The sequence below is a fragment of the Pipistrellus kuhlii genome, unplaced genomic scaffold (assembly GCF_014108245.1).
Source record: "Pipistrellus kuhlii isolate mPipKuh1 unplaced genomic scaffold, mPipKuh1.p scaffold_m20_p_84, whole genome shotgun sequence".
Lineage (NCBI taxonomy): Eukaryota > Metazoa > Chordata > Mammalia > Chiroptera > Vespertilionidae > Pipistrellus > Pipistrellus kuhlii.
In genome coordinates, this window is record NW_023425589.1 from 537,907 (window position 1) to 560,580 (window position 22,674).

The 22,674-nt window shown below is 57.6% G+C and overlaps 3 protein-coding genes across 5 annotated transcripts in view; 2 read left to right on the forward strand and 1 right to left on the reverse strand.

Annotated features, from left to right (window-relative positions):
- Window positions 1-4,569, reverse strand: PIH1D1 (PIH1 domain containing 1). 3 transcript variants are annotated; one of them, XM_045577167.1, is made up of 10 exons: window positions 4,445-4,569; window positions 3,550-3,873; window positions 3,168-3,234; window positions 2,625-2,804; window positions 1,645-1,706; window positions 1,472-1,553; window positions 951-1,080; window positions 666-741; window positions 220-363; window positions 1-129 (listed from the first exon to the last, which is right to left on the reverse strand). In XM_045577167.1, the coding sequence occupies exons 2-10, from the start codon at window positions 3,637-3,639 to the stop codon at window positions 88-90; spliced, it is 873 nt and encodes a 290-aa protein (XP_045433123.1). In that variant the 5' UTR covers window positions 3,640-3,873; window positions 4,445-4,569; the 3' UTR covers window positions 1-87. The 3 variants fall into 3 exon arrangements, with proteins under 3 accessions (XP_045433123.1, XP_045433124.1, XP_045433125.1); XM_045577168.1 differs by having other exon boundaries at window positions 3,550-3,792; window positions 4,445-4,567; XM_045577169.1 differs by having other exon boundaries at window positions 15-126.
- Window positions 4,452-20,410, forward strand: ALDH16A1 (aldehyde dehydrogenase 16 family member A1). The gene is made up of 17 exons (XM_036425711.2): window positions 4,452-4,593; window positions 8,940-9,042; window positions 9,517-9,643; window positions 10,170-10,348; window positions 10,433-10,510; window positions 10,772-10,953; window positions 11,041-11,193; window positions 11,634-11,819; window positions 11,974-12,069; window positions 12,257-12,393; window positions 12,517-12,622; window positions 12,705-12,835; window positions 13,155-13,322; window positions 13,588-13,789; window positions 19,030-19,215; window positions 19,515-19,637; window positions 20,126-20,410. The coding sequence occupies exons 1-17, from the start codon at window positions 4,504-4,506 to the stop codon at window positions 20,285-20,287; spliced, it is 2,409 nt and encodes an 802-aa protein (XP_036281604.1). The 5' UTR covers window positions 4,452-4,503; the 3' UTR covers window positions 20,288-20,410.
- Window positions 19,517-22,674, forward strand: part of FLT3LG (fms related receptor tyrosine kinase 3 ligand) — a 17,288-nt gene continuing 14,130 nt past the window's right edge. Inside the window, exon 1 of the mRNA XM_045577165.1 lies at window positions 19,517-19,637. The gene's annotated coding sequence lies outside the window, so the exon portion shown is untranslated. The remainder of the gene's footprint in view (window positions 19,638-22,674) is intronic.

The following is a 22,674-nucleotide window of genomic DNA, read 5'->3' on the forward strand; positions in this document are numbered from 1 at the left end:
CATCCCCAGCCGGACACAGTGGAAAGCGAACTCTTTTATTTCCGTTTCAGAGAAGCGGTCCCCCTCTCCCACCCGGAGCCCGCAGGGTCAGGACGGTGCGGACAGCAGGGGCAGGGCCACCATCAGCTGCTGAGGGGGGAAGGGAGAGCGTTCAGGCCCCAGGAGGCAGGACGCCCCCCGCCCCCCGCCCCCCGCCCCCGCCCCCTCCCCGCCGGGTACCCTTCTCTTCCGATGGAAGGCCGCCCTGCTCTCCTCGGAGCTGACCCGCAGGGGGATGTAGACGTCCAGATGGTACGGCTGCTGGGGGCCCCCCAGCACCAGGCGGTTCTCCCCGACCTCCAGCGACAGCCCCCGAGCTGCGTCCTGGGGACAGACGGGAGTCAGCCCAGCCCGCCCTTCCTTCCGGCAGCAGGACACGGGGTAGAGACGGAGGCATGAACCAGAGGGAGCAGGCTCCCGGGCTGGGAGACCTCGTTTACAGGGAGGCGGTGGGGTGCGGTCATGGTCATTTCCGGCCTGTGTTGGTCACTCACAGTGCCCTGGGTACCCTGGGACAGCCCCGGAAGTGGGCAGCAGAGGGCAGCACTAACGGCCGGCAACAGCCCAGGTCACCTTCCCTCCAGCACCCAGCCTCCTCCTCCAGCTCAGGCCCAAGGTGCACCCACCAGCTTGGGGAGGTCGATTTCCGCCAAAAGGAGGTCGGGGGCTTCCAGCCAGAGGCTCAGGTGCGGCTTCTCAGGGCTGAGGGGGAACAAGAGCCAGGACTGAGGGGCGCCCCCAGGTCCCGGCGGGCGGCTGTCCCTGCCTAGCAGGGGCTCCCTTCCCTCTGGCCATCACCGGCCCCGCGGCCCCGGGCAGCCTCGCAGCCGAGTTCAGCTTCTCCTTCTGGGGTTCCCGGGGCCCAGGACACGGCCTGCGGGGACACGGGGGAGGGAGCCCCGGAAGCCCACCTGCCCTCAGGCCGCAGGGAGCCGGCCGTAAACACGTTCCCCAGCTCCTGGATCGGAGGGCGCTGGCGGGAGCGGATGTTCTGCTGGGAGATGGAGCCCATGAATGGCCGGTTCCTCAGCAGGCGCCACTCTGCAAGGGGGGGAGGGGAGTCCAAGGTCACATGGCAAGGATTGTCCTTTGCTCCAAGAAGGGCCAGGGGGCGTCTGGGGGGGGGGGGGGGAGGAGAAGGGTGGAGGTGGCCAGGGACCTGACCACACCCGCAGGCTTGGCTTCAGGAAGCGCGCCCACCTTGTCCCCCCTTCCCGGAGTATTAGCCAATAGATCTGCTCCTAGGAGATGCTCCAGACCCCGCCCCTTGCCTAGATAACGGGCCAGGTCTGGCTCCACAGGCACAAACACACACACACACACACACACACACACACACACACACACACCCTCGCACCTCCGGGAGCCTCGCCCTTTCCCCGGATCGCAGCCGGGAGGCTAAGCCGTTGGCCGCACTCGCCCCCTCCCTTACCCGGATCCAGCTGCAGGCTGTACTTGTCCTCCAGGCCCTCCCTGGCGATGGTGACCACCAGCTCTCGCAGGAAATCGCTGTTCTAGGACAGAGCGGGGAGCGGGGCTGCGGGAGGGCTCCAGGGCAAGGGGAGCGGCCCCTGCCCAGGCCTCACCCGCAGCCACGCCCCCAACCTGCATCCGCCGGTAGAAGTCGCTGTTGACAGCCACGTCGTAGGCGGTACAGCCCTGGCCTTCTGCGGGAGAGGAAGGGGTGAGGCCCCAGCCCTGCGGGCAGCCCCCCGCTCAGATGGCACAGAGACCCAGAGACCATTAGGGCTCATGCTCACTGACTCACACCGCCTCCAGGCCCTGTCCCTCTGCTCCCCCCCAGTGTCCCACAGCCCCACCTGCCTCCCCCCCCCCCCCCCCCCCCCCCCGCTCACAGCCCTCCACCGCCCTAGCACACAGTAGGTCTGAGCACTTCAGCCTGGCACTGGGGGCCCTGTCTGCCCCTCCCACCTGGAGAGAGAAAACCCTCACTTCTATAGCGCCCTCCTCCCTGCAAAGTCCTCCCATCCCTCCCAATTACTGACCGATCCAGCTCAATCCTTCCTGGCCTTCTCGGGACCCCTGCCTGAACCCTCTGCCCAGAACCTTCTTCTCTGTCTTGAGCTGATGAACTCCTCCAGTTCCTTCTCATCTTCAATTGGACATTTCCTCCTCCAGGAAGCCCTCCCTGACCCTGACCCTTCAATGTGGCCAAGCGCCCCCTCCGGCACAGCAAGAATCACGCAATATTGAAACCCCAAGTTCTGGGTTTGATTAGTCCCCACTCCCGGGGGCACCACCCAAAACGTGGTCCCGGAACAGAAATGCCACAGAGACAGAGACAGGAGAGAGGGAGCCGTGGATGAGGTGAGAGCTGGCCTGGGCCCAGATCCAGAAGATCGGCTAACAAAGCTGGCCCTCGCCCCGGAGGGAGGCGAAGAGAAGTGCCGGCGTGGCCAGGTGGGCAGAACCAGGACTGCCCCATGCGGCCGGGAGGCTAGGGGTATGCTTAGGGGAGGGGGTTCTAGGCCCTGCAGGAGGAGAGACCTGGGCCCTGGGTTCTGGGGTCCTGGGCAAGGAAGGGCCTAGGGGGCCAGGGTCCTGGGTCCTCCGAGGGTACTGACTGGCATCGAGTTCGGCGTGAGGCTCCCCCAGACTCATGGGGATGCGAAACCCGGCTTGGTCCTCCTCCAGCATCTGAAGCAGCTGGTCCTCGGTCATGTCAGCCGGAGGCGGGATGGAGGGAGAGTGACAGATGTTGATGAAAACCTTCCCTTCCGATGAGTTGGTCTTTACGCAGAAGCCTGGTGGGAACGGGTTGGTCCTGACCATGTCTCCATGGGGATGTTGATCTCCACCAGTCCTCTCCCCAGCCTGTCCTTCTTTCGGTCTGTCCCCTTCCTTGAGTCTCAGTCCTCCACTTTCTGGTCCTGTCCCCCTCCCATGCCTGGGACCTCTGACTCTCTTTCCATCCATCTTGGAGTCTCTGTCCCCCCAGTCACTGCCATCCACCCCCTCCTCTCTTTGGATCTTCACCTCCGTGCCACTAAGGCTTCTAACCCCTCTTATTCTGTCCCTTTCCTCCCTCCTCTGTGCCCTTTGACCCCAGTGTCTCTCCACTTCTCCCTGGGAATCTCTCACTGTCCTTGGGTTTCTGCCTTCCTCACCTGGTTGGGGTTGGATCTGTGTTGATTCTGGTCCGCTCGTCTGGGCCTGCTGCAGCTCCTTGGAGGCCTGCACGAAGGAAAATGGCTCAGACCCGCATTTGTTGCTCAAATGTTTATTGAGCAATGTCAATGGATATGAGCCACGCAGGGAATTAGACGTATTATGTCCCTTTCCTCCTCTGAGGAACCCAAAGAACAACTCCAGTCTTACTCCCATTTATTCCAAAGCCCAGCGAACTTGGAGTTAAACAACTACAATTCCCATAAGCCCTGTTGCCTCTCCAATGCATTCTGGGAACTGCAAGCCCATCTCAGGGAATAAAAAAAAAAAAAAGGAATCCCCCAAATAACCAGGGACACAGGAGTCCTGGCTAGTGCGCACCTGCAGCAGCAGCTCCTGGAAACGTGCCGTGTCAGCGCCCATTTCCTCCGCCTCGTTCAGCTCCGGCACCAGCAGCTTCAAGTCCGCCATGGCCCCGGGGAAGAGAGCTAGGCGTCCCCAGCAACCCCGACGTGGGGGGCCTGCTTCCCGGACCCTCAACAGACTCCGACACCCGCCGCTGTATATGAAAATCGAGGAATCTGCCGGAGGCTGCAATTCCACTCGGATCAGATACCGTCAAATCTGTTGGGGGACAACATCTCTAGATGCTCTCTAGGTCCAACAACACGCCAATTGTTTAAAGGACAGCCACGCTTCCGGTTTCTGTGCAACAGAAATTTGAGTTCGCCACACTTCCGGCTCCCTCAACGCTCGTTCTAACCAGCAACCGCGCTACTGACCAATCACAGTCTAAGTACGAGGCCACGCCCCTCGCCTCAACCAATCAAAACTAGATTCTGAGGCCGGTTCCCTTAATGCCACACTTCCGCTGTCGATTAAAGGCACACTTCCCCCTCCTTCCCGACAACCGCCTCAGGCCCGGTTATGGGACAGTTAAACCCTAATTTCAGTGTCCACCCTAAGATTCCCTTCTGGTCTCAGAATCATCGCTTCGCCCCGGAGCCAGATCCGATTCTCTAGGAAATGTATTTCGGGCCGGAAGCTGCCCTTTTGGGAACAGGGTGGTGGGAAGACACACACCAATACGGCCACCCTCCTAAATCTGGAACTCTCCAGTTTGCAGAGCACACTTTCTCCTTTTCCGTATCCCCCCGACTCAGGACTGCGCATGCGCCACACTGCGTGGGCGGGGTCGCCGGGTCCTAAGGTTGGTCACGCTCCATCTCCCGCGGCCCGCCCTTTGCTCTGGAGGGGGCGGTCCCGCCCTTCGGACCTCGAGGTTCACTCGGGTAGAGCGCCCGGCAGTCGGTTGGAAAGCGGTCTGGACGGGGGATGGCCGCCACGCGCGCAGAGTCCCGCGCCCCAGAGATATTCGCCACGATGGAGTACGGACCCGCGCCGGAGAGCCACGCATGCGCGCTGGTGAGGGCTCGCGGGCCGGCGCCGGCCCTCCCCCTCCCCCTCCCCCTCCCCCTCTCGCGCGCGGGTGCTGCGCACTGACTCCCGTGATGCGCCGCGGCAGCCCCGAGGCTCCGCCCCTCTCTGCTCCCGCGATTCCCGCCGCCCCCGGAAGTGGGTCCCTGGAGCTTTGGCGGGTTTTCTCTCAGCCCTCTCGCGGTTCTCTTGCCCAACGACCCGAGCTCGCGGCGGTGTTTCCCCGGTTCCTCAGACCCGGGTGCCCCGCCCGGTTCTTCGGAGCCAATTCAGAACTTCCTGGGTGGCTCCCTTGACCTTCCAAGGAACCTCTGAACCCCCGGACACTTCCCAGGATTCCTCAAGCTCCGGGGCCTCCCATGGTCCTCCGGGGCACCCCCAGCGTTCCCAGGGGGCTCCCTGAATACCTCGCTCGGACCCTCCGTGGGGTCCCCGGGATGCCTCAGGCTCCGCTGTACTGATGTGGCTTCTGTGATCTCGGGAACTCTTGGAACCCCAGAATACATCAGAAAACTCCTAATTGTCAGCATGCCCTCATGGGCCCCCCGTGACCCCTCACCACCTCAGAATGTCGCGTGGGCCCACCATGAGTCCTGGTGGTGCCCTGACCGGTGTGGCTCAGTGGATAGAGCGTCGGCCTGCGGACTGAAAGGTCCCAGGTTCGATTCCGGTCAAGGGCATGTACCTTGGTTGCCGGCACATCCCCAGTAGGGGGTGTGCAAGAGGCAGCTGATCGATGATTCTCTCTCATCGATGTTTCTGACTCTGTCCTTCTCTCTTCCTCTCTGTAAAAACTAAATAGAATGTAGTAAAAAAAAAAAAAAAAAAAAAAAAGAACTGGGACAGTGAACAGAGAATCCCCACCCGGAGGTTAGAAGTGGAATGTTTGTGGAATGGCAATGTGCCAACAGCTTCTGTTCATTGGAGCCAATTCAGAACTTCCTGGGTGGACAGACACACACCAAGCCACCCTCGGTGCTCAGCGTCATTGCATTGGCTCTCCCGGGACCCCCGTGGGAGGGGTTACGGTCATTATGTCAGTGATCGCACAGAGGCTTGGGAAGTAAGTCATTTGCCCACGGTCAGCATGGCTTAAAAGGGGAAGCTGAGCCGAAACCGGTGTGGCTCAGTGGACAGAGTGTCGACCTGTGGACTGAAGGGTCCCGGGTTCGATTTTGCTCAGGGGCATGTACCTTGGTTGCAGACATATCCCCAGTGAGGGGTGTGCAAGAGGCAGCTGGTCGGTGTTTCTCATCAGTGTTTCTAACTCTGTCTCTCTCCCTTCCTCTCTGTAAAAAATCAGTGATATATTTTTTTTAAAAAAAAGGGGAAGCTGAACTTTCAACAATAAAGAATTTGAATTAAATACAAGAAATAAGGGGAAGCTGAGATGTGAACCTGAGCCCTCAGATTCCAGCGCCTGTGTGGCCCCCCCCCTTTCCCCAAGCCAAGGTCTCAACTGTATGGTCTGTTGGCCAGACTCAGCCAATAAACATGTTTTCTTTGGCCTAACTTTATTTGTAAAAATGTGAATTAATTGAGAACTAATCCCATGTAAACATCCGGGTTTCCTGCTTCTCTTGAAAATAAAATCCCCCAGTTTGGCAACCTTTGGTCACGGTCCCTGACAAAACCCATCTGGATCCATTGGCGACAGTTTGTCTCAGACGAGTGGTGTGTTCCCAGTCTCCCCCGGGCCCTCTTCGCACACTATAGAGGCCTGCCAGGACCCCACAGACATTCTTTTAGGGTTTTGTTTTTCTTTGGGGGGAAATTTTGCAAAATTCCAGAGTATTTAATATTGTGAACTCTCACGTATTCCCCAGTGAGCCTCGGCAATGATGACCATTTGATCCCATTGTCTCCCTTTGTGGTCTCTCTTTCTGGAGTGATTTCAATCCCATGGCCTAGCCGGTGTGGTTCAATGGTTAGAGAGTCAGCCCACTAACCCGGAAGGTCTCGGGTTCAATTCCTGGTCAAGGGCATGTACCTGGGTTTCAGGTTCAGTCCCCGTCCCCTGCCTGAGCCCACATAGGAGGCAACAGTCAATGTCTCTCTCTCGCTTGGATATCTCCTCTTTCTCTCTCTCTCCCCCCTTTTTCTCCCCGCATACCTGCCCCTTCCACTCTCTCTAAGAATCAGTGGAAAAAATAACCTCCAGTGAGGATCAACAACAAAAAATTAAATCCCAGGGGTCATATTATTTTCTCATAAATAGTTGATTCCTCGTTTCTAACACATAAGCTCTCCTGTAACATAACCACCTGCCATTGGCACGCTCAACATTAAGTCATTCTTTATTTTTTAAATATATTTTATTGATTTTTTTTTTTTTACAGAGAAGAAGAGAGGGATAGAGAGCCAGAAACATCAATGAGAGAGAAACAATGATCAGCTGCCTCCTGCACACCCCCCACTGGGGATGTGCCCGCAATCAAGGCACATGCCCCTGACCGGAATTGAACCTGGGACCCTTCAGTCCGCAGGCCGACGCTCAATCCACTGAGCCAAACCGGTCAGGGCAAGTCATTCTTTAATATTATCTGATGCCCAGCTCGTGTTCAGATACCTTCAACTGTGTCAAAGTGTCTTCCTCCCACCCCCACCCCCAGCCTCTGGAGGGGTTTGAATTAGGAACTTCCTGTTGACCATTTGACTTAAAAGAAAAATGAGGAGAGGGGCTGGTTGGCAGGGGAAGAGAAAAGACGGGAGACTGAGGCACGGGGGGGGGGGGAGGGGGAGGGGTGTGGTGCTAAGAGAAGAGTGTGGAAGGCAAAAGGAGGAAGCGTGCCATGGATTTAGCAAGGATTTGGGGAAGAGGGGCCGAAACCGGTTTGGCTCAGTGGATAGAGCATCCGCCTTCGGACAGAAAGGTCCCAGGTTCGATTCCGGTCAAGGGCATGTACCTTGGTTGCAGCACATTCCCAGAGGCAGCTGACGATGATTCTCTCTCATCGATGTTTCTAACTCTCTATCCTTCTCTCTTCCTCTCTGTAAAAATCAATAAAATATATTTTTTTAAAAAGGGGGTGGGGGGTTTGAGAAGAGCGGACCTGGGACAGAGAAACGAGGAGCTGCAGTAAAATTAACAGGAAGTTACAAGTGCCACTGCGATGACTCTGACAAGGAAGAGTCATCCTCAGCTCAGTGAGGTGAGGGCTGTCATCGCCGCCACCTTCCGGATGGCTCGCTTCGCGGAGGCGGTGGCTGCACCCTGTGCGAGTACCAGAGCCAGGATCCCCCCCCGCCGCGGCCCCGCCCAGGGACCCACACTGGCCGCCCCTCTGCAAAGCCTTGTGCCACGCCGTGGGCTCGGCTAGAGGTGCCACGGCCCAATAAACCGCGCCTGGCAGGGCGGCGTCCAGTCTGTCTTCGGGGTGGGGGGTCCCGCCCTCACGCCCCAAGTGCTGACAGCTGAGGCGGAGGGAACACAGGAACCAACCGCCTGGCTCAGGAGCCACACGGTCCCGTGGGCACCGCTTCCAGGGCCCTGGCAGGGGTCACAGGTGCACACGCACGGCTCTGCCAGCACAGACCACAATAGCCAGAGAGCGAAAAGGACCCCCGTGCCCATCCCCTGGTGACTCGCTAAACAGAATGTCCATCCAGATAATGACCACACGGCCATAAAAAAAAAATGAGGTGCCAATACAGGATACGGCATGGATGGGCCTTGAAAACGCCACGCCAATCATAACATTAAAAAAAAAAAAGAAAAAGAAAAGAAGAAACCATGCCAAGTGAAAGAAGCCAGCCACAGAAAGCCACTTAGTGTGGGATTCCATGTACGGGAACTGCCCAGAATAACCCTGAGACAGGAGGCGGATTAGGCCTTGGGCACAGGGGAAGGGAGAGCGACTGCCTAATGGCTGTGGAGCTGTCCTTTAGGGACGATGAAATGTTCTGGAATCAGAAAGTGGTAATAGTTGCACGTTATTGTGAATTTACTAGATGCCCCTGCATGGTACACTTTATTTATTTATTTTAATATATTTTACTGATTTTTTTTTACAGAGAGGAAGAGAGAGGGATAGAGAGTTAGAAACATCGATGAGAGATAAACATCGATCGGCTGCCTCTTGCACACCCCCTACTGCGGATGTGCCCGCAACCAAGGTACATGCCCTTGACCGGAATCTCTACCACTGAGCCAAACCGGTTTCGGCTGCATTGTACGCTTTAAAACGGTTAAAATGTGGAGAGTGTTACGTGTATGTCTGTTTGCTACCTACACAGGAAAAGAATTGGCTGGCGGGGCGGAGGGGGACACTGGGTAGGGATGGAGCTCCTTCCGCTGCTCCCAGGCCCCTTTCCAAACTCTCCCTCTTCCCCAGGCCTGGCTGGACACGCAGGACCGGTGCCTGGGCCACTATGTGTCTGGAAAGTGGTTAAAGCCCGAAAACAGGAAATCGGTGCCTTGCCAGGATCCCGTCACAGGTAGGAGGGTCACCAGGCGCGGGAGGGGCACCGTGCCCCTAGCCGCACCCAGTCTTTGCTGGGGCCCTGGGGCAGGGAGCAGCTGTGCCCGGAGGAGGCTGAGAGTGTTGGCTCCTCCTCTTACTGTTTATTCTAACTTGGGCCCACGTCCCTGGGGACACTTCTCGAAAGTAATCACCATCTACTACAATCCTTAGCTTTGCGCAGTGGCAGTATCGTAGCCAATGAGGTTTATCCGAGGCCTCGATTATTGCTTAAAAAAGTGAAATAAAATCCCTAGCTTGCCTGCGGAGGCCCTGGAAGCAAGGACCAAGGACCAGTGGATTTATCCCCATCGGTCAGATGACAAACCTGAGGCCCTCCGCAGAGCTGGGGACCAGCTGTTCTGCCGCTCCCAGGCCCCTGAAATCTTAGCCCCCCGTGGTTCTGACAGTTTCCCCCTCTTCAGTCTGGGTCCCCCATCTGCCTCCCCAGGAGAGGGCTTGGCCAGCTGCCTCCAGGCACAGGCTGAGGACGTGGCGGCAGCTGTAGAGGCGGCCAGGGCGGCGCTGGAGAGCTGGAGCGGACTCCCCGGGGCCTCCCGGGCCAAGCACCTGACCAGGTGATGCGGCTGAGGCGCGGACCCGGGAGGGGGGTGGGGGGGAACCACCGAGAGCAAAGACTCCAGTTCCCAGCATCCCGCTGGATTCATGGGCCGCTAAGGTTCGTGTTCCCAGCATGCCTTGTGGCCTTTAGTCCCATCTATTGGGAGTAGTAATAACAAAACCTCTCTTTCCCCCAAAAGAATATCCTTGGGGCTCATCGGGATTCCATTTCTCAGCAGCTCATTGGGACTGGTGGGGCGCCAAAGCCCATTTCCCAGCACCCTCCTGGGGCAGCTGGAGGCAAAGATCCCATTTCCGAAAACGTGTGAGGTTAGAGGTCAGCCCCAGCAGCTCCAAAGTCTTTGCCCAGCAGCCTCAGGATTTGTTTCCCTGGACTACATTTCCCATAAACCTCTAGTGTTCTCTACCCCTGGTAAATGGGGATGTCCCAGGGGTTTATGGGGAATCTTGTAGTCCAGGTAAATGGGGTGGGTTTCAAGATCCTCTCAGGCTCAGGGGTACTGGGAACTGCTTTCTCCCCAGGCTGGCCAAGATGATCCAGAAGCACCAGCGGCTGCTGTGGACCCTGGAGTCCCTGGTTACTGGGCGGGCGGTTCGAGAGGTTCGGGACAGGGATGTCCCGCTGGCCCAGCAGCTGCTCCAGTACCATGCAGTTCAGGCACACATCCAGGAGGAGGCGCTGGCAGGCTGGGAGCCCATGGGTGAGGAGCATGAGTCCCGCCTCCGGCCCCCTCTCTCATCAGGGCCCACCAGTGCCTGTCCTGTCACCTCGTTTGTTCTTGCAGGAGTGATTGGTCTCATCTTGCCACCCACGTTTTCCTTCCTTGAGATGATGTGGAGGATTTGCCCTGCCCTGGCTGTGGGTAAGTGATGGGCCTGGACCCCTGGGTTTGAGGGAGGAGGGGCTGGGGGCCTGGGCTCCTGGGTCTGAGGGAGGAGGGGCTGGGGGCCTGGACCCCTGGGTCTGAGGGAGGAGGGGCTGGGCTGGACCCCTGGGTCTGAGGGAGGAGGGGCTGGGCTGGACCCCTGGGTCTGAGGGAGGAGGGGCTGGGCCGGACCCCTGGGTCTGAGGGAGGAGGGCTGGGGCCTGTGCTCTTGAGTCCTTGAGTTGCCCGCCTTCCCAGGCTGCACGGTGGTCGTCCTCGCGCCCCCGGCCTCCCTGACGCCCCTCCTCCTGGCCCAGCTGGCCGGGGAGCTGGGCCAGTTCCCGGGAATCCTCAACGTGCTCAGCGGCCCTGCCGCCCTGGCGCTCGCCCTGGCCGCCCAGCCGGGGGTGCAGAAGGTGGCCTTCTGCGGAGCCATCGAGGTACTCTCAGGGCTGGGAGGGTGACGGCGGGGCTGGGATCCAGAACGTTCTCCCCCTCTGAGCCCCCGGGCTGTGGGGTTCCCTCAGGAAGGACGCGCCCTGCGGCGGCTCCTGGCGGGCACGGGTCCCGAGCTGGGCCTGGCCCTGGGGACCGAGTCGCTGATGCTGCTGACGGACGCGGCCGACGTGGACTCGGCCGTGGAGGGCGTCGTGGACGCAGCCTGGTCGGACCGCAGCCCGGTGAGACCCCCGTGGGTGTCCCCTGACGCCCGAGGGCCGTGCCTGTCCGTCTGCAGACCGTGGGGCCCCGTGTCTCTGTGCAGCTTTCAGCCCTTGGTGTCCCAGGCTATCTGCACCATGGCGTGCCGGACTCATCGCCTCCGATCCCCGGATCTCCCTGCCGGCTCCCCTGGTCTTTCGCGGCCGGCCTGGCCCTTGCCCCCGAGGACCCCTCGCTGCTCCGGGTGTTCCTGTCCCTGGTCTCCCAACCTCTGTCTTGACTCTGAATGACCAGCTTCCTGGAGCGCCGCCTTCTGCCCGGGGCCCAGAGCCTCCGAGTCTCCCCGGGTCCTTGGCCACCTCCCCGGACCCTCCTTTGATCTCTGCGTGCGTGTCCCCGAGCTCACCCTCCGTGGGAGCCTGTCCCCACACATGGCCCCTGACACCCCTTTTCCTAACAGGGCGGCCTCAGGCTCCTCATCCAGGAGTCCGTGTGGGACGAGGCGATGAGGCGGCTCCAGGCGCGGATGGCGCGGCTCCGGGTAGGCCGAGGGCTAGACGGGGCCGTGGACATGGGGGCCCGAGGGGCTGCTGCACGCGAACTGGCCCAGCGGTACGAGCAGGAGGCCCTGAGCCAGGGCGCACAGGTGAGCCGGGTGCAGGGTGCAGGGTGCAGGGTGCAGGTGCCGGGGGAGGAGGGTCCTGGGTCTGAGGGAGGAGGTGCTGGGGGCCTGGGCTTCTGGATTCCGGGGGAGGAGGCACCTGGGAATGGACTTTCGGTAAATCTGTCCTTCCTCCCAGGTGTTCCAGGCTGGCGATGTGCCCCTCGACAGCCCGTTCTTCCCCCCGACCTTGGTCTCTGAGCTGCCCCCGTCCTCCCCGTGTGCCCAGGCAGAGGTGCGCCCCTTTCTGTCAGGAGATCCTGCCCATCCACCCGTCTGCACCCAGACGTGGCCACAGCAGAGGCCTTGGGTGACCCCTGGGCCTGGGGCGGGGGCTGCTGGCTGCTGGCGCTGGTCCCCGAGTGGGGGCGGGTGTAGGAGGGCGGGGGCGGCGGCTGCTTGAACTCACTGTCGCCTTCCAGGTACCGTGGCCGCTGGTCCTGGCCTCCCCCTTCCGCACGGCCAAGGAGGCCCTGGCCGTGGCCAACGGGACGCCCCGAGGAGGCGGCGCCAGCGTGTGGAGCGAGAGGCTGGGCCAGGCCCTGGAGCTGGGCTACGGGTCAGTGGCGCCCACCGGGGCTCAGGCCTGTGGGGAGGGCCTGCGCCTCAGTCTTCCCGCCTCCGACCCTGACTCCCCGCCCCCCGCTCCCTCTCTCCTCTCTGACGCCCCGCCTCCCCGCAGGCTCCGTGTGGGCACCGTCTGGATCAACGCCCACGGCCTCAGAGACCCTGCGGTGCCCGCGGGCGGCTGCAAGGAGAGCGGGTCTTCCTGGCACGGGGGCCTGGATGTGAGTGTCCCTGCTGCCCGCCCCGTCCGCGCCCGCTCTCAGCCTGGGCCCCCTGCGCCCCCTAACGCGGTCCCTCTCTCAGGGTCTGTATGAGTACCTGCGGCCCCCGGGGACCCCGCCCCGGCGGCCCTGCCACTCTCAGGACCTCAACTATGACACCTTCGGCCTTGCTGTCCCCTCGGCCCTCCCGGCTGGGCCTGAAACGGGCCCCAGGTGAGCTGGTCCAGGGCCCACAGTTCCCAGAATCCTGTGGGTGAGGAGGGCCAGGGCCCCTTGGACGGAAGGGGGTTAGGTGGAGCCCTGGGGGGGTGCCCTGTCCCACTGAGATGTGCATTCTGGGTCTCAGGGCCTCACACCCTCGTCCAGGCCTGAGGAGAGCCTCAGTCCTGCTGAGCGAAGGTTTGGGGTCCGGCCAAGAACTGGGGGTTACCCAGAGCTCATGGGAGCTGGACGGGCCATCCAGGGGGCCGGTGCCTGGGCTCTGAGCACGCCTTGGCCCCCAAGACCCACCTCACACCGCACCCTGCTGCAGCCCGGCACCCCCCTATGGGCTCTTCGTGGGGGGCCGTTTCCAGGCTCCTGGGGCCCGCAGCTCCAGGCCCATCCGGGACGCACAGGGCAATCTCCATGGCTACGTGGCCGAGGGCGGAGCCAAGGACATCCGCGTGGCTGTTGAGGCTGCTCACCAGGCTGCCCCTGGGTAAGTGGGATCTCAGGAGCACCCGGGCCTTGGGAGGCCTCAGAGAGGGCAGTGGGCCCCCAAGGGCTGAGGGGCTGTGGGGTCTGGACCTCAATGGCTGGTGGCTACCACGGCTGATGGAACAGGGGTGTGGTGGCCCCTCTCTTCCTGGGGCGGCTGAGCTCTCGGGCCTGGACCCCCGGGGTAAGGGCTGTGGACGGAGGAGGGGCCCCTGGGAAGAGCCAGGGCCGGGATACCAGCCCCGATGTTCACTGTCCGCCCACAGGTGGGTGGGCCAGTCCCCGGGGGCCCGGGCAGCCCTGCTGTGGGCGCTGGCGGCCGCGCTGGAGTGCCGGGAGCCCGCCCTGGCCTCGAGGCTGCAGCGGCACGGCGTGCAGCCCAAGGCCGCCCAGGCGGAGGTGGAGCTGAGCGTGAGGCGGCTTCGGGCATGGGGGGCCCGCGCCCAGGCCCAGAGCCACAGCCTGCAGGTGAGCTGCGCTGGGGGAGGGCAGACAGCGGCAGGTGGAGCGGGGTCAGGTCAAAGGCTCTGGAGTGAGCCAACCTGGGGCCCAAGTTCTGATCACCAGCAAGTAACTTGGCCTCAGTTTTTCTTTTTTGCATGTGTTAAATACATAATTCTTATTTAAATACATAATAGCAGGCGCAAAAGTTCTGTTTAACTCAGTGAAAGGGATTTTTTTACAGAGAGGAAGAGAGAGAGATAGAGAGTTAGAAACATCGATGAGAGAGAATCATCGATCAGCTGCCTCTTGCACACCCCCCACTGGGGATGTGCCCGCCACCAAGGTACATGCCCTTGACCGGAATCGAACTTGGGACCTTTCAGTCCGCAGGCCGACGCTCTATCCACTGAGCCAAACCGGTTTTGACTTGGCCTCAATTTTCTTGTCTGTATAATGGGCATAGGGCCTATCTCAGATTAGTGTTTCAAATTGTTAGTAACCCCTAAAATCAATTTAGTGAGTGTAACCACGATTTCCTTATTTTATTGTTTTTTTTACAAAGAGGAAGACAGAGGGACAGAGAGTTAGAAACATTGATGGGAGAGAATCATCATTTAGCTGCCTCTTGCACAACCCCCACTGGGGATGTGCCCGAAACCAGGGTACATGCCCTTTGACCGGAATCGAACCTGGGACCCTTCAGTCCGCAGACCAATGCTCTATCCACTAAGCCAAACTGGTTTTGGCATGATTTCCTTTTCTATTTGGCAGTTTTTATTTTTATTTTTGAACTTTTATTGAATTCACTGGGGTGGCATTGGTTAACAAAATGATACAGGTTTCAGATGCCCAGTTCCGCTACACATCATCTGCACACGGCCCCTCCCCCAGCATTCGCCACGCTGTTGCCGTGTCCATGAGTGCTTTCTTTCTTTCTTTTTTTGTCTCTCAATCCCTCCTTCCTCTCACCCAGCACCCCCACCCAGGCAGCTGTCAGCCTGCGCCCTAGCCATGAGTCTGTCTCCAGTTTGCGTGCTCACTGGATTCCATTGGAGTGAAGTCATGTGGTATTTGTCTCTCTGACTGGCATAATGCTCGCAGGTCCGTCTGTGCTCGGAGTCTCTGACGGTTTTTAAAGTCTGGCTTTAGCTGAGGTATAGAGTGCATACAGCAAACTGGGCCCCCTCAGGCCTGCCTCTGGGTGAAGTTTGACAAAAATATACAGTTGCGTCCTCACGATCAGGACAGATTTTCATCACCCCAAAGGGCTTCTCCCTCCTCGTCCCCCTCCCCCACTCCAAGTGCTTGCCAACCACTGAGCTCTCTGTCCAGAAGAGCACAACGCATCACACTGTGTAGCGCAAGCATGTCAAACTCAAAGGCTAACGCGGGCCAGACAATGTACAAGGGTATGTGGCCACAAAAAAACAAAAGCTGCACTTTTCATAGAAACGGAGGTTTATTTCGATAGGCAGGCTGAATACAAAGGGCTGACATGAGTCATCGTTGACATGAAATAATGGAACATTTTAATAAAAATTAGTATTTTTTTCTTGAACACTAACGTACCAGACTCTGAAGAACTGCACAAATGAACAAGTGTCATGCAAATAAACATAATTCTCTTGTTCTCTGAAAGCGAAATATTTCCTGTTGTGCACACCAAACAAATCAGTCCAAGACTAATGATATGGCCATCGGCCGCTAAAATATTTGCTGCTGGTGTTAGTGGAGAGAAATGGTGCGCCTGCATACGAGGCGCGAGGGGAAATGAAAGCAACACGATTGTAGTCATCGGTCATTAGTGAACGTTATAGTTCGTTATTAATAATTACGTATAACAGGATATTGTAAAAATTAAGTTATGACATTTTTATGAAAACGTTGCTTACGTACCGTTATATTGGCTGGGCTGCAAAAATATTCGTTGCGGGCCGCGAGTTTGACTGCTTGGTGTAGTGTTTTATGTCTGGTTTCTTTCATTGCTTTTAAGATGCATCCTTACTGCCTCTATTAATACGTTCCTTTTTATTGCTGAGAAGCAGTGTCTTATGTGCATAGCGCATTTGTTCCGGCATTTACCTGTGATTAGGAAGCCAGGCACCTCTAGCCTTGAGCTGTTGAGTAAGTCGTTTGCATACTTGCCTCTGTGTCAGCATGTTTTTATGGCTCTTGGGCAAATACCTAGAAATCAGGCTGCGAGATGGTGTGATAACTGCACACTGACTTTCACAAGAAACTGCCAAACAGGTTTTCAAAGTTTGCCACTTCGCTGTCCCACCGGCAGTATGCGTTTCAGTTTTTCTACATCCTCGCCAACACTTTAGATATCAACTTTTATTTAAAAACTGAGCCATTTTACCTGGCCAGCATGGCTCAGTGGTTGAACATGGATCTATGAACCAGGAGGTCACAGTTTGATTCCTAGTCAGGGCACATACCCAGGTTGTGGGCTCAATCTCCAGTGGGGGATGTGCAGGAGGCAGCCGATAGATGATTCTCTCTCATCATTGATGTTTCTCTCTCCCTCTCTCCATCTTCCTTCCTCTCTGAAGTAAAAAAAAATATGTATATATTTAAAAAAAGATTAGCCATTAAAAAAACACACACAAAACATGCTTTTATTGAAGCCAGCCGGTGTAGCTCAGTGGCTGAGCATCGATCCATGAACCAAGAGATGACTGGGCTGAAACCGATTTGGCTCAATGGATAGAGCGTCGGCTTGGGGACTGAAAGGTCCCAGGTTCGATTCCGGTCAAGGGCATGTACCTTGGTTGCGGGCACATATCCAGTAGGGGGTGTGCAAGAGGCAGCTGATCGATGACTCTCTCTCATCGATGTTTCTAACTCTCTATCTCTCTCCCTTCCTCTCTGTGAAAAATCAATAAAATATATTTAAAAAAAAAAAAAGAGAGAGAGATGACTGGTTTGATTCCCAGTCAGGGCACATGATTCTCTCTCATCATTGATGTTTCTCTCTCCCTCTCTCCATAGGGAGCAGGCTCAGACCCCCAATAGGTGGCATGCAGGAGGCAGCTGACCAGTGATGCTTCTCTCTCATCAATATTTCTCTCTCTCCCTCTCCTTTCCTCTCTCTGTGAAAAATCAATAAAGACATAATGTTTAGAGAGAGGAAAGAAGAGGGAGAGAGAAACATCAATGTGGGAGAGAAACATACATCAGTCACTTCCCACATGCACCCTGACCCGAACAAAAATTCTTTAAAACAAACAAACCAAAAACAATAAAACCAATTATAAAAGCTGAGACTGTTGCCAGTTACTTCAAAAGGACATGAGTGGCAAACGAGCACATGGAAGGGTGCTCGGCACTGAAGGACAGTGGCTAGTGCAGTGCTAACGGGAGCCTGGCCGGTAGCTCGGGGAATTAGAGCGCCATCCCCATAGGGCGCATAGAAGAAGCAACAGTGGCCGAAACCAATTTGGCTCAATGGATAGGGCGTCGGCCTGCGGACTGAAAGGTCCCGGGTTCGATTCCGGTCAAGGGCATGTACCTTGGTTGCATGCACATCCCCAGTAGAGGGTGTGCAGGAGGCACCTGATCGATGTTTCTGACTCTATCTTTCTCTCTTCCTCTCTGTAAAAAAATCAATAAAGTATATTTTAAATATATATATATGAAGCAACAGTGAATGCATAAGTAAGTAGAACAACGAATTGATGTTTTTCTCCCCCCCATTCTCTCTCATCACTATGAAACTGGCCAAGCTTTCAGCTCTGGCCAGTGTGGCTCAGTTGGTTGGCGAGTCCTCCCGTAAACCAGAGGGTGGCAGTCTGATTTCCAGTCAGGGTGCAGGTTCAGTCCCCGGCTGGGCCACGTCTGGGAGGCAGCCAATCTGTGTTCCTCTATCTCCTTCTCTTACATACAACCCAGCCATGTTTCCTAGGTATTTGCATGCATAAATTTAATTTCGAGGTTTTAAAAAAATGTTTTAGAGAGAGAGGGAGAAGTGAAACATGGATGTGAGTTCGAAACACCGATTGGCTGCCTCCTGCACGCCCCCTGCCAGGCATATGCCCTGACCAGGAACCGAACCAGCAACCTGTCAGTGCCCGCATGGGGTGACACCCAACCAACTGAGACGCACAGGCCTGGGCCAATTTTTGTTCTTTGGACTTTTGAGAAAGAGAGAGAGAGACTACCACTTTGTTGTTGCATTTATTGATGCATTCATTGGTTGGTAACTTGTATCCTGACTGGAGATTGAACCCAAAACCTTGGCCTCACAGGAAGATGCTCTAACCATTGAGCAACCAGTGAGGGCTAATTTCTAGGTTTTTAGAAAAACTGAAAGCATATATCCACACCATGACTTACACACAAAGGTTTATTGCAGCATTATTCATAGTAGCCAAAAACTCACAAAAACAACCCAGATATCCCTCAATAGGTTGGTAAACAAAATATGATACATCCTTTCATATTTGGTAATCCTCCTTGGCAGTATGGACTCCCACTTGGCAGTCAGAGGAAATGAACATACTGCAGCATGAATGCCCCTCCGACTGACTATGCCGAGTGAGGGAGTCGGATTAAAAAGGAGCCCTGGCCGGGTGGCTCAGTGGTTGCGCATTGACCTGTGAACCAGGAGATCAAAGTCCCAGTCAGGTCAGGGCGCATGCCAGGTTGTGGGCTTGATCCCCAGTGTGGGGCGTGCAGGAGGCATCCGATCGATGATTCTCTCTTATCGTTTATCTTTCTGTCTCTCCTTTTCTCTCTGAATATATTTTTTAAAAAGCATAGAGCCCTGGCCTGTATTTCTAAGTGGTTAGAGCATCAGCCTTCACACCAAAGGGTCGAGGGTTCCATTCTCAGTCAAGGGCATGTACTTGGATTGCAAGTTTGAAAACCCCCCCTCCCCTTTGGCCTGCGGACTCAAGGGTCCCAGGTTGGATTCCAGTCAAGGCCATGTACCTTGGTTGCGGGCACATCCCCAGTAGGGGGTGTGTAGAAGGCAGCTGGTCGATGTTTCTCTCTCATCGATGTTTCTAACTCTATCCCTCTCCCTTCCTCTCTGTAAAAAATCACTTGAGGTCACACAGCTGAGTGGTGGAGCTGGGCCTTGAACCCAGGCCATCTGGCTCTGAACCATCACGTGTTCTATTATGCTTGGAGTTGTTGTGAAGAAGCAAGGATGGGGCTGTGAAGAAGAAAGAAAGGGGCAGGTGATGGAGGCGGCGAGGGAGAGAGTCCTGTAGACGGATACCCCTCACCCCACCTCTGACCTCCGCCTGTCTCTGCAGGTCGCTGAGCTGAGGGGCCCCGTGCTTCGGCTTCGGGAGCCGCTGGGGGTCCTGGCCATCGTGTGCCCGGACGAGTGTCCCCTGCTTGCCTTCGTGTCCCTGCTGGCCCCTGCCTTGGCCCACGGCAACACCGTGGTTGTGGTGCCCAGCGAGACCTGCCCCATCCCCGCCTTGGAGGTGTGCCAGGTACAGCTGCCTGCCCGCTGCTGCTCCCAGCAGCCCCTGGGGCTCCAGACAGACAGAAGGCACCCCAAGGCCTGCAGGAGTTTGGTTCCCACCCTCACCCCTTGGTAACCATGGTAACCCCTGTCCAGGAATCCAAGCCTCCGCTCCTTCAGGCCATAAGCCTTCACCAGCTGTGCCCTGGCCCATTGCTTCCGGGGGCCCCATGCGACCCCCCAGACGCTCACTCCCTGCCCCCACTGCCTTCGGGGTCTCGGATCCTTCCCCCCCGCCCCCAGGCGGCCACTCTCTCCGTCCCCTAGGACATGGCCTCCTCGTTGCCAGCCGGCCTGGTGAACGTGGTGACCGGCGACCGGGACCACCTGACCCGCTGCCTGGCCCTGCACCAGGACGTGCAGGCCCTGTGGTACTTCGGCTCGGCCCAGGTACCCTCCCTCTTACACCTTCTGGGAACAGGGCCCCGCCCCCTTAAAACGTCTGTTGCTAAGGGGGAGAAACACCTTGGCAACCAGGTTCTGAGGGACTTCCCCGTTAGAGCCCTGGTTGCTAAGGAAAAGGATGTGCTTAGCAACAAGGGCCTGAGAACTCGCCCACCGGCCCAAAGACAGCCCATTTGTAAAGACCGTCCCCTAGCAACAGGGTTAGAAGCCATAGCGCCCCCCCCCACTTTATCCTCTTTATCAACACAAACCCGGGCCCGTTTGAACGAGGGGGCGGGCGGGGAGGAAGTTGCCTAGCCACAGAGGCCAGCCCGTTCCCGGCTGCTGCGAGGCTGGCTTGCCAGGAGCCGAGCCTGCAGCCGCAGCGCGGGGTCCGGCCCGCGCGCCCCTCCTCGGCAGCATCCACGTTGCCAAGGAAACAGCTGCTTATCCAACAAGCGGGGGGCCGCGCTGACCCCCTGTCTCCGCGCCAGGGCTCCCAGTTTGCGGAATGGGCCTCCGCGGGAAACCTGAAGCCCGTGTGGGCGAAGGGGGGCTGCCCCCAGGCCTGGGACCAGGAGGCCGGAGGCGCAGGCCCGGAGCTAGAGCTGCGGGCAGCGCGCACCAAGGCCCTGTGGCTGCCCATGGGCGACTGACACCGAGTGCGGCCCGCTCCGCTCCGTCTCGGACGAAGAAGAGCCGGACCCCCGGCAGGCTGCGGATGCCTGGAACTTTCCGCCGCGGTGCCCTGGCCCCCAAATAAATGCTGACCAACCCTGGCTGTGTTCTGCGGGAGAGCGCGAGCCGCCACCTCGGGTCTGTCCGGTTACTTTCGTTCTGTGACTCAGCAGCCTGGCGATCTGGCTCCGGTACAGCCTGGTGTTTGTGAAACAGATAAGGGGCCTCCGGGAAGGCCAGGCCGGGAGCGCGGGGCCTCTGGTTCCTCCCGGCCTTCTCCATCCAGCAGAGTAGATGGGGGATGAAGAGTCCAGGTGAGCACTCTGCCGGTTCCCTTGGTGTAAATGCTCCCAATCTGATGGAGCAGCCGGCTGGCAGGATTCCTGAATTTTACCAGCGCCATGAGCAGCTTGAGCATACCACTGCTTTGGAATTCTTTTTTTTTTCTTCTTCTTCTTCTTAATATATTTTATTGATTTTTTACAGAGAGGAAGAGAGAGGGATAGAGTTAGAAACATCAATGAGAGAGAATCACCGATCAGCTGCCTCCTGCACACCCCCCACTGGGGATGTGCCCGCAACCAAGGTACATGCCCTTGACCGGAACCTGGGACCCTTCAGTCCGCAGGCTGACGCTCTATCCACTGAGCCAAACCGGTTTTGGCTGCTTTGGAATTCTTTTTGATGCAAAGGACCCACTCACACCAGCTTGGGATGAGAGGGAATGTTCTGGAAGGCTACAGAGACATGTTAGGGAAGGCAGGACGAGACTACACACCCGAGGCCCCAGGTCCTGGAAACCTGGATGCCGGTGCTTTTGTGCGCCACCCGATCTCTCAGGACTTGTGTCTGCCTGTCTGCTTCGTTCGAGTCTTGGTGGCCCTGTGGCTTCAGGAAAGGGGCCTGGCCGCTCTGGGCCCGGCTCCTTATCTGCAAACAGGGCCAGTAGCCGGAATCTGTTGGGTTGACTCCGTGATGGGGGCACAGGATGTGTGTAATGAGAGCTAGCTGTTGGCTAAGGGTTGATCTTGGCCTTGGAGCAGATGAGAAGGGACACCTGTCAGCGTGTGGCTAGGGCTGCGCCAGGGAGATTACAGTCCCGGGGCCTGGCTGTTTGGACAGGAGGGACACAGGAATGCGAGCGCTGGAGGAAAGTCCCTGGAAGGCACTGCTTCCCATCTGTGGCTTGACCACTCCCTCCCAGACCCCCCGGGCTGCCTCAGTGTCCTTCCTGTTGATTCTGATGCCTTCATCAGCCAAAGCCAAGTGCAGCAGTCCAATGTATACCACCAGACCCCCAGCATTGCTCAGCACCACATCCTCAGGAGGGAAAATAGTCTGATTGGCCAGCCTGGGTCCCGTGTTCACTTCTGGGCCAATCATACCAGGCCCGGGGCTGAACCATGGGGGTCTGTAAGCAGAGGAGAGGCAGGTTCAGCTCTGGTTGAAAGATCCAGATATAAGCTAAGGTGCCATGTACTGTAGTAATAGATGAAGACTGGCCTGTGTGGCTCAGTGGTTGAGCGTCGACCTATGAACCAGGAGGTCACATTTTGGTTCCTGGCCAGGGCACATGCTCATGTTGCCAGTTTGATCCCCAGTTGGGGGGGGGGGGTGTGCAGGAGGCAGCCTATCAATGATTCTCATCATTGGTGTGTCTATCTCTCCCTCTCCCTCCCTAAAATAATAATTACGGATGAAGCTCAGGACACTGGAAGCCCAGAGAAAGCACCCTACATAGCTTAAGAGTGTGTGTGTGAGAGAGAGAGAGAGAGAGAGAGAGAGAGAGAGAGAGAGAGAGGGAGGGAGAGAGAGGGAGAGGGAGGGAAGGAAGGAAGGAGAGAGAGGGAGGCAGAAGGTGGTGAGGACCTTCCCAAGGAAGTGTTGTATACACTGAGGTGTTTTTTTCCAGCATTATTGAGATACTGAAGGCCCGGTGCATGAAAATTCATGGACTGGAGGGGAGGGGCTTTTCCCCTCAGCCAAGCCTGCCCCCTTGCAAGTCCAGGAGCCCTCAGGGGCGGGAGGCAAACTGGCGATCAGGGGAAGGCAGTGCCCCCATCACACCTCTGCTGCTGCCACTGCCGGCAGTGCAAGCCTCGGCCAGCCCTGGTTACCTGAGCCTCAGGCAGCTGGGCAGCCGCCATTCAAGGCTCTGCTGTGACTCAGGCCAGCCTTGGGGGGCTGGGAGGCTGAAGGGACTGGGCATCGCCATCTTGTGGCTGTGGGCACCACCATCTTTGAGGGCATGGTAATCTATTAACATATTCTCTCGTTGGCTGTGGGCGCTGCCATCTTTTGTGAGGGCATGATTGCCTTGAGCCTGGAAGCATGATGCAGATCTGATTAGGCCAGAAAAGTGGCC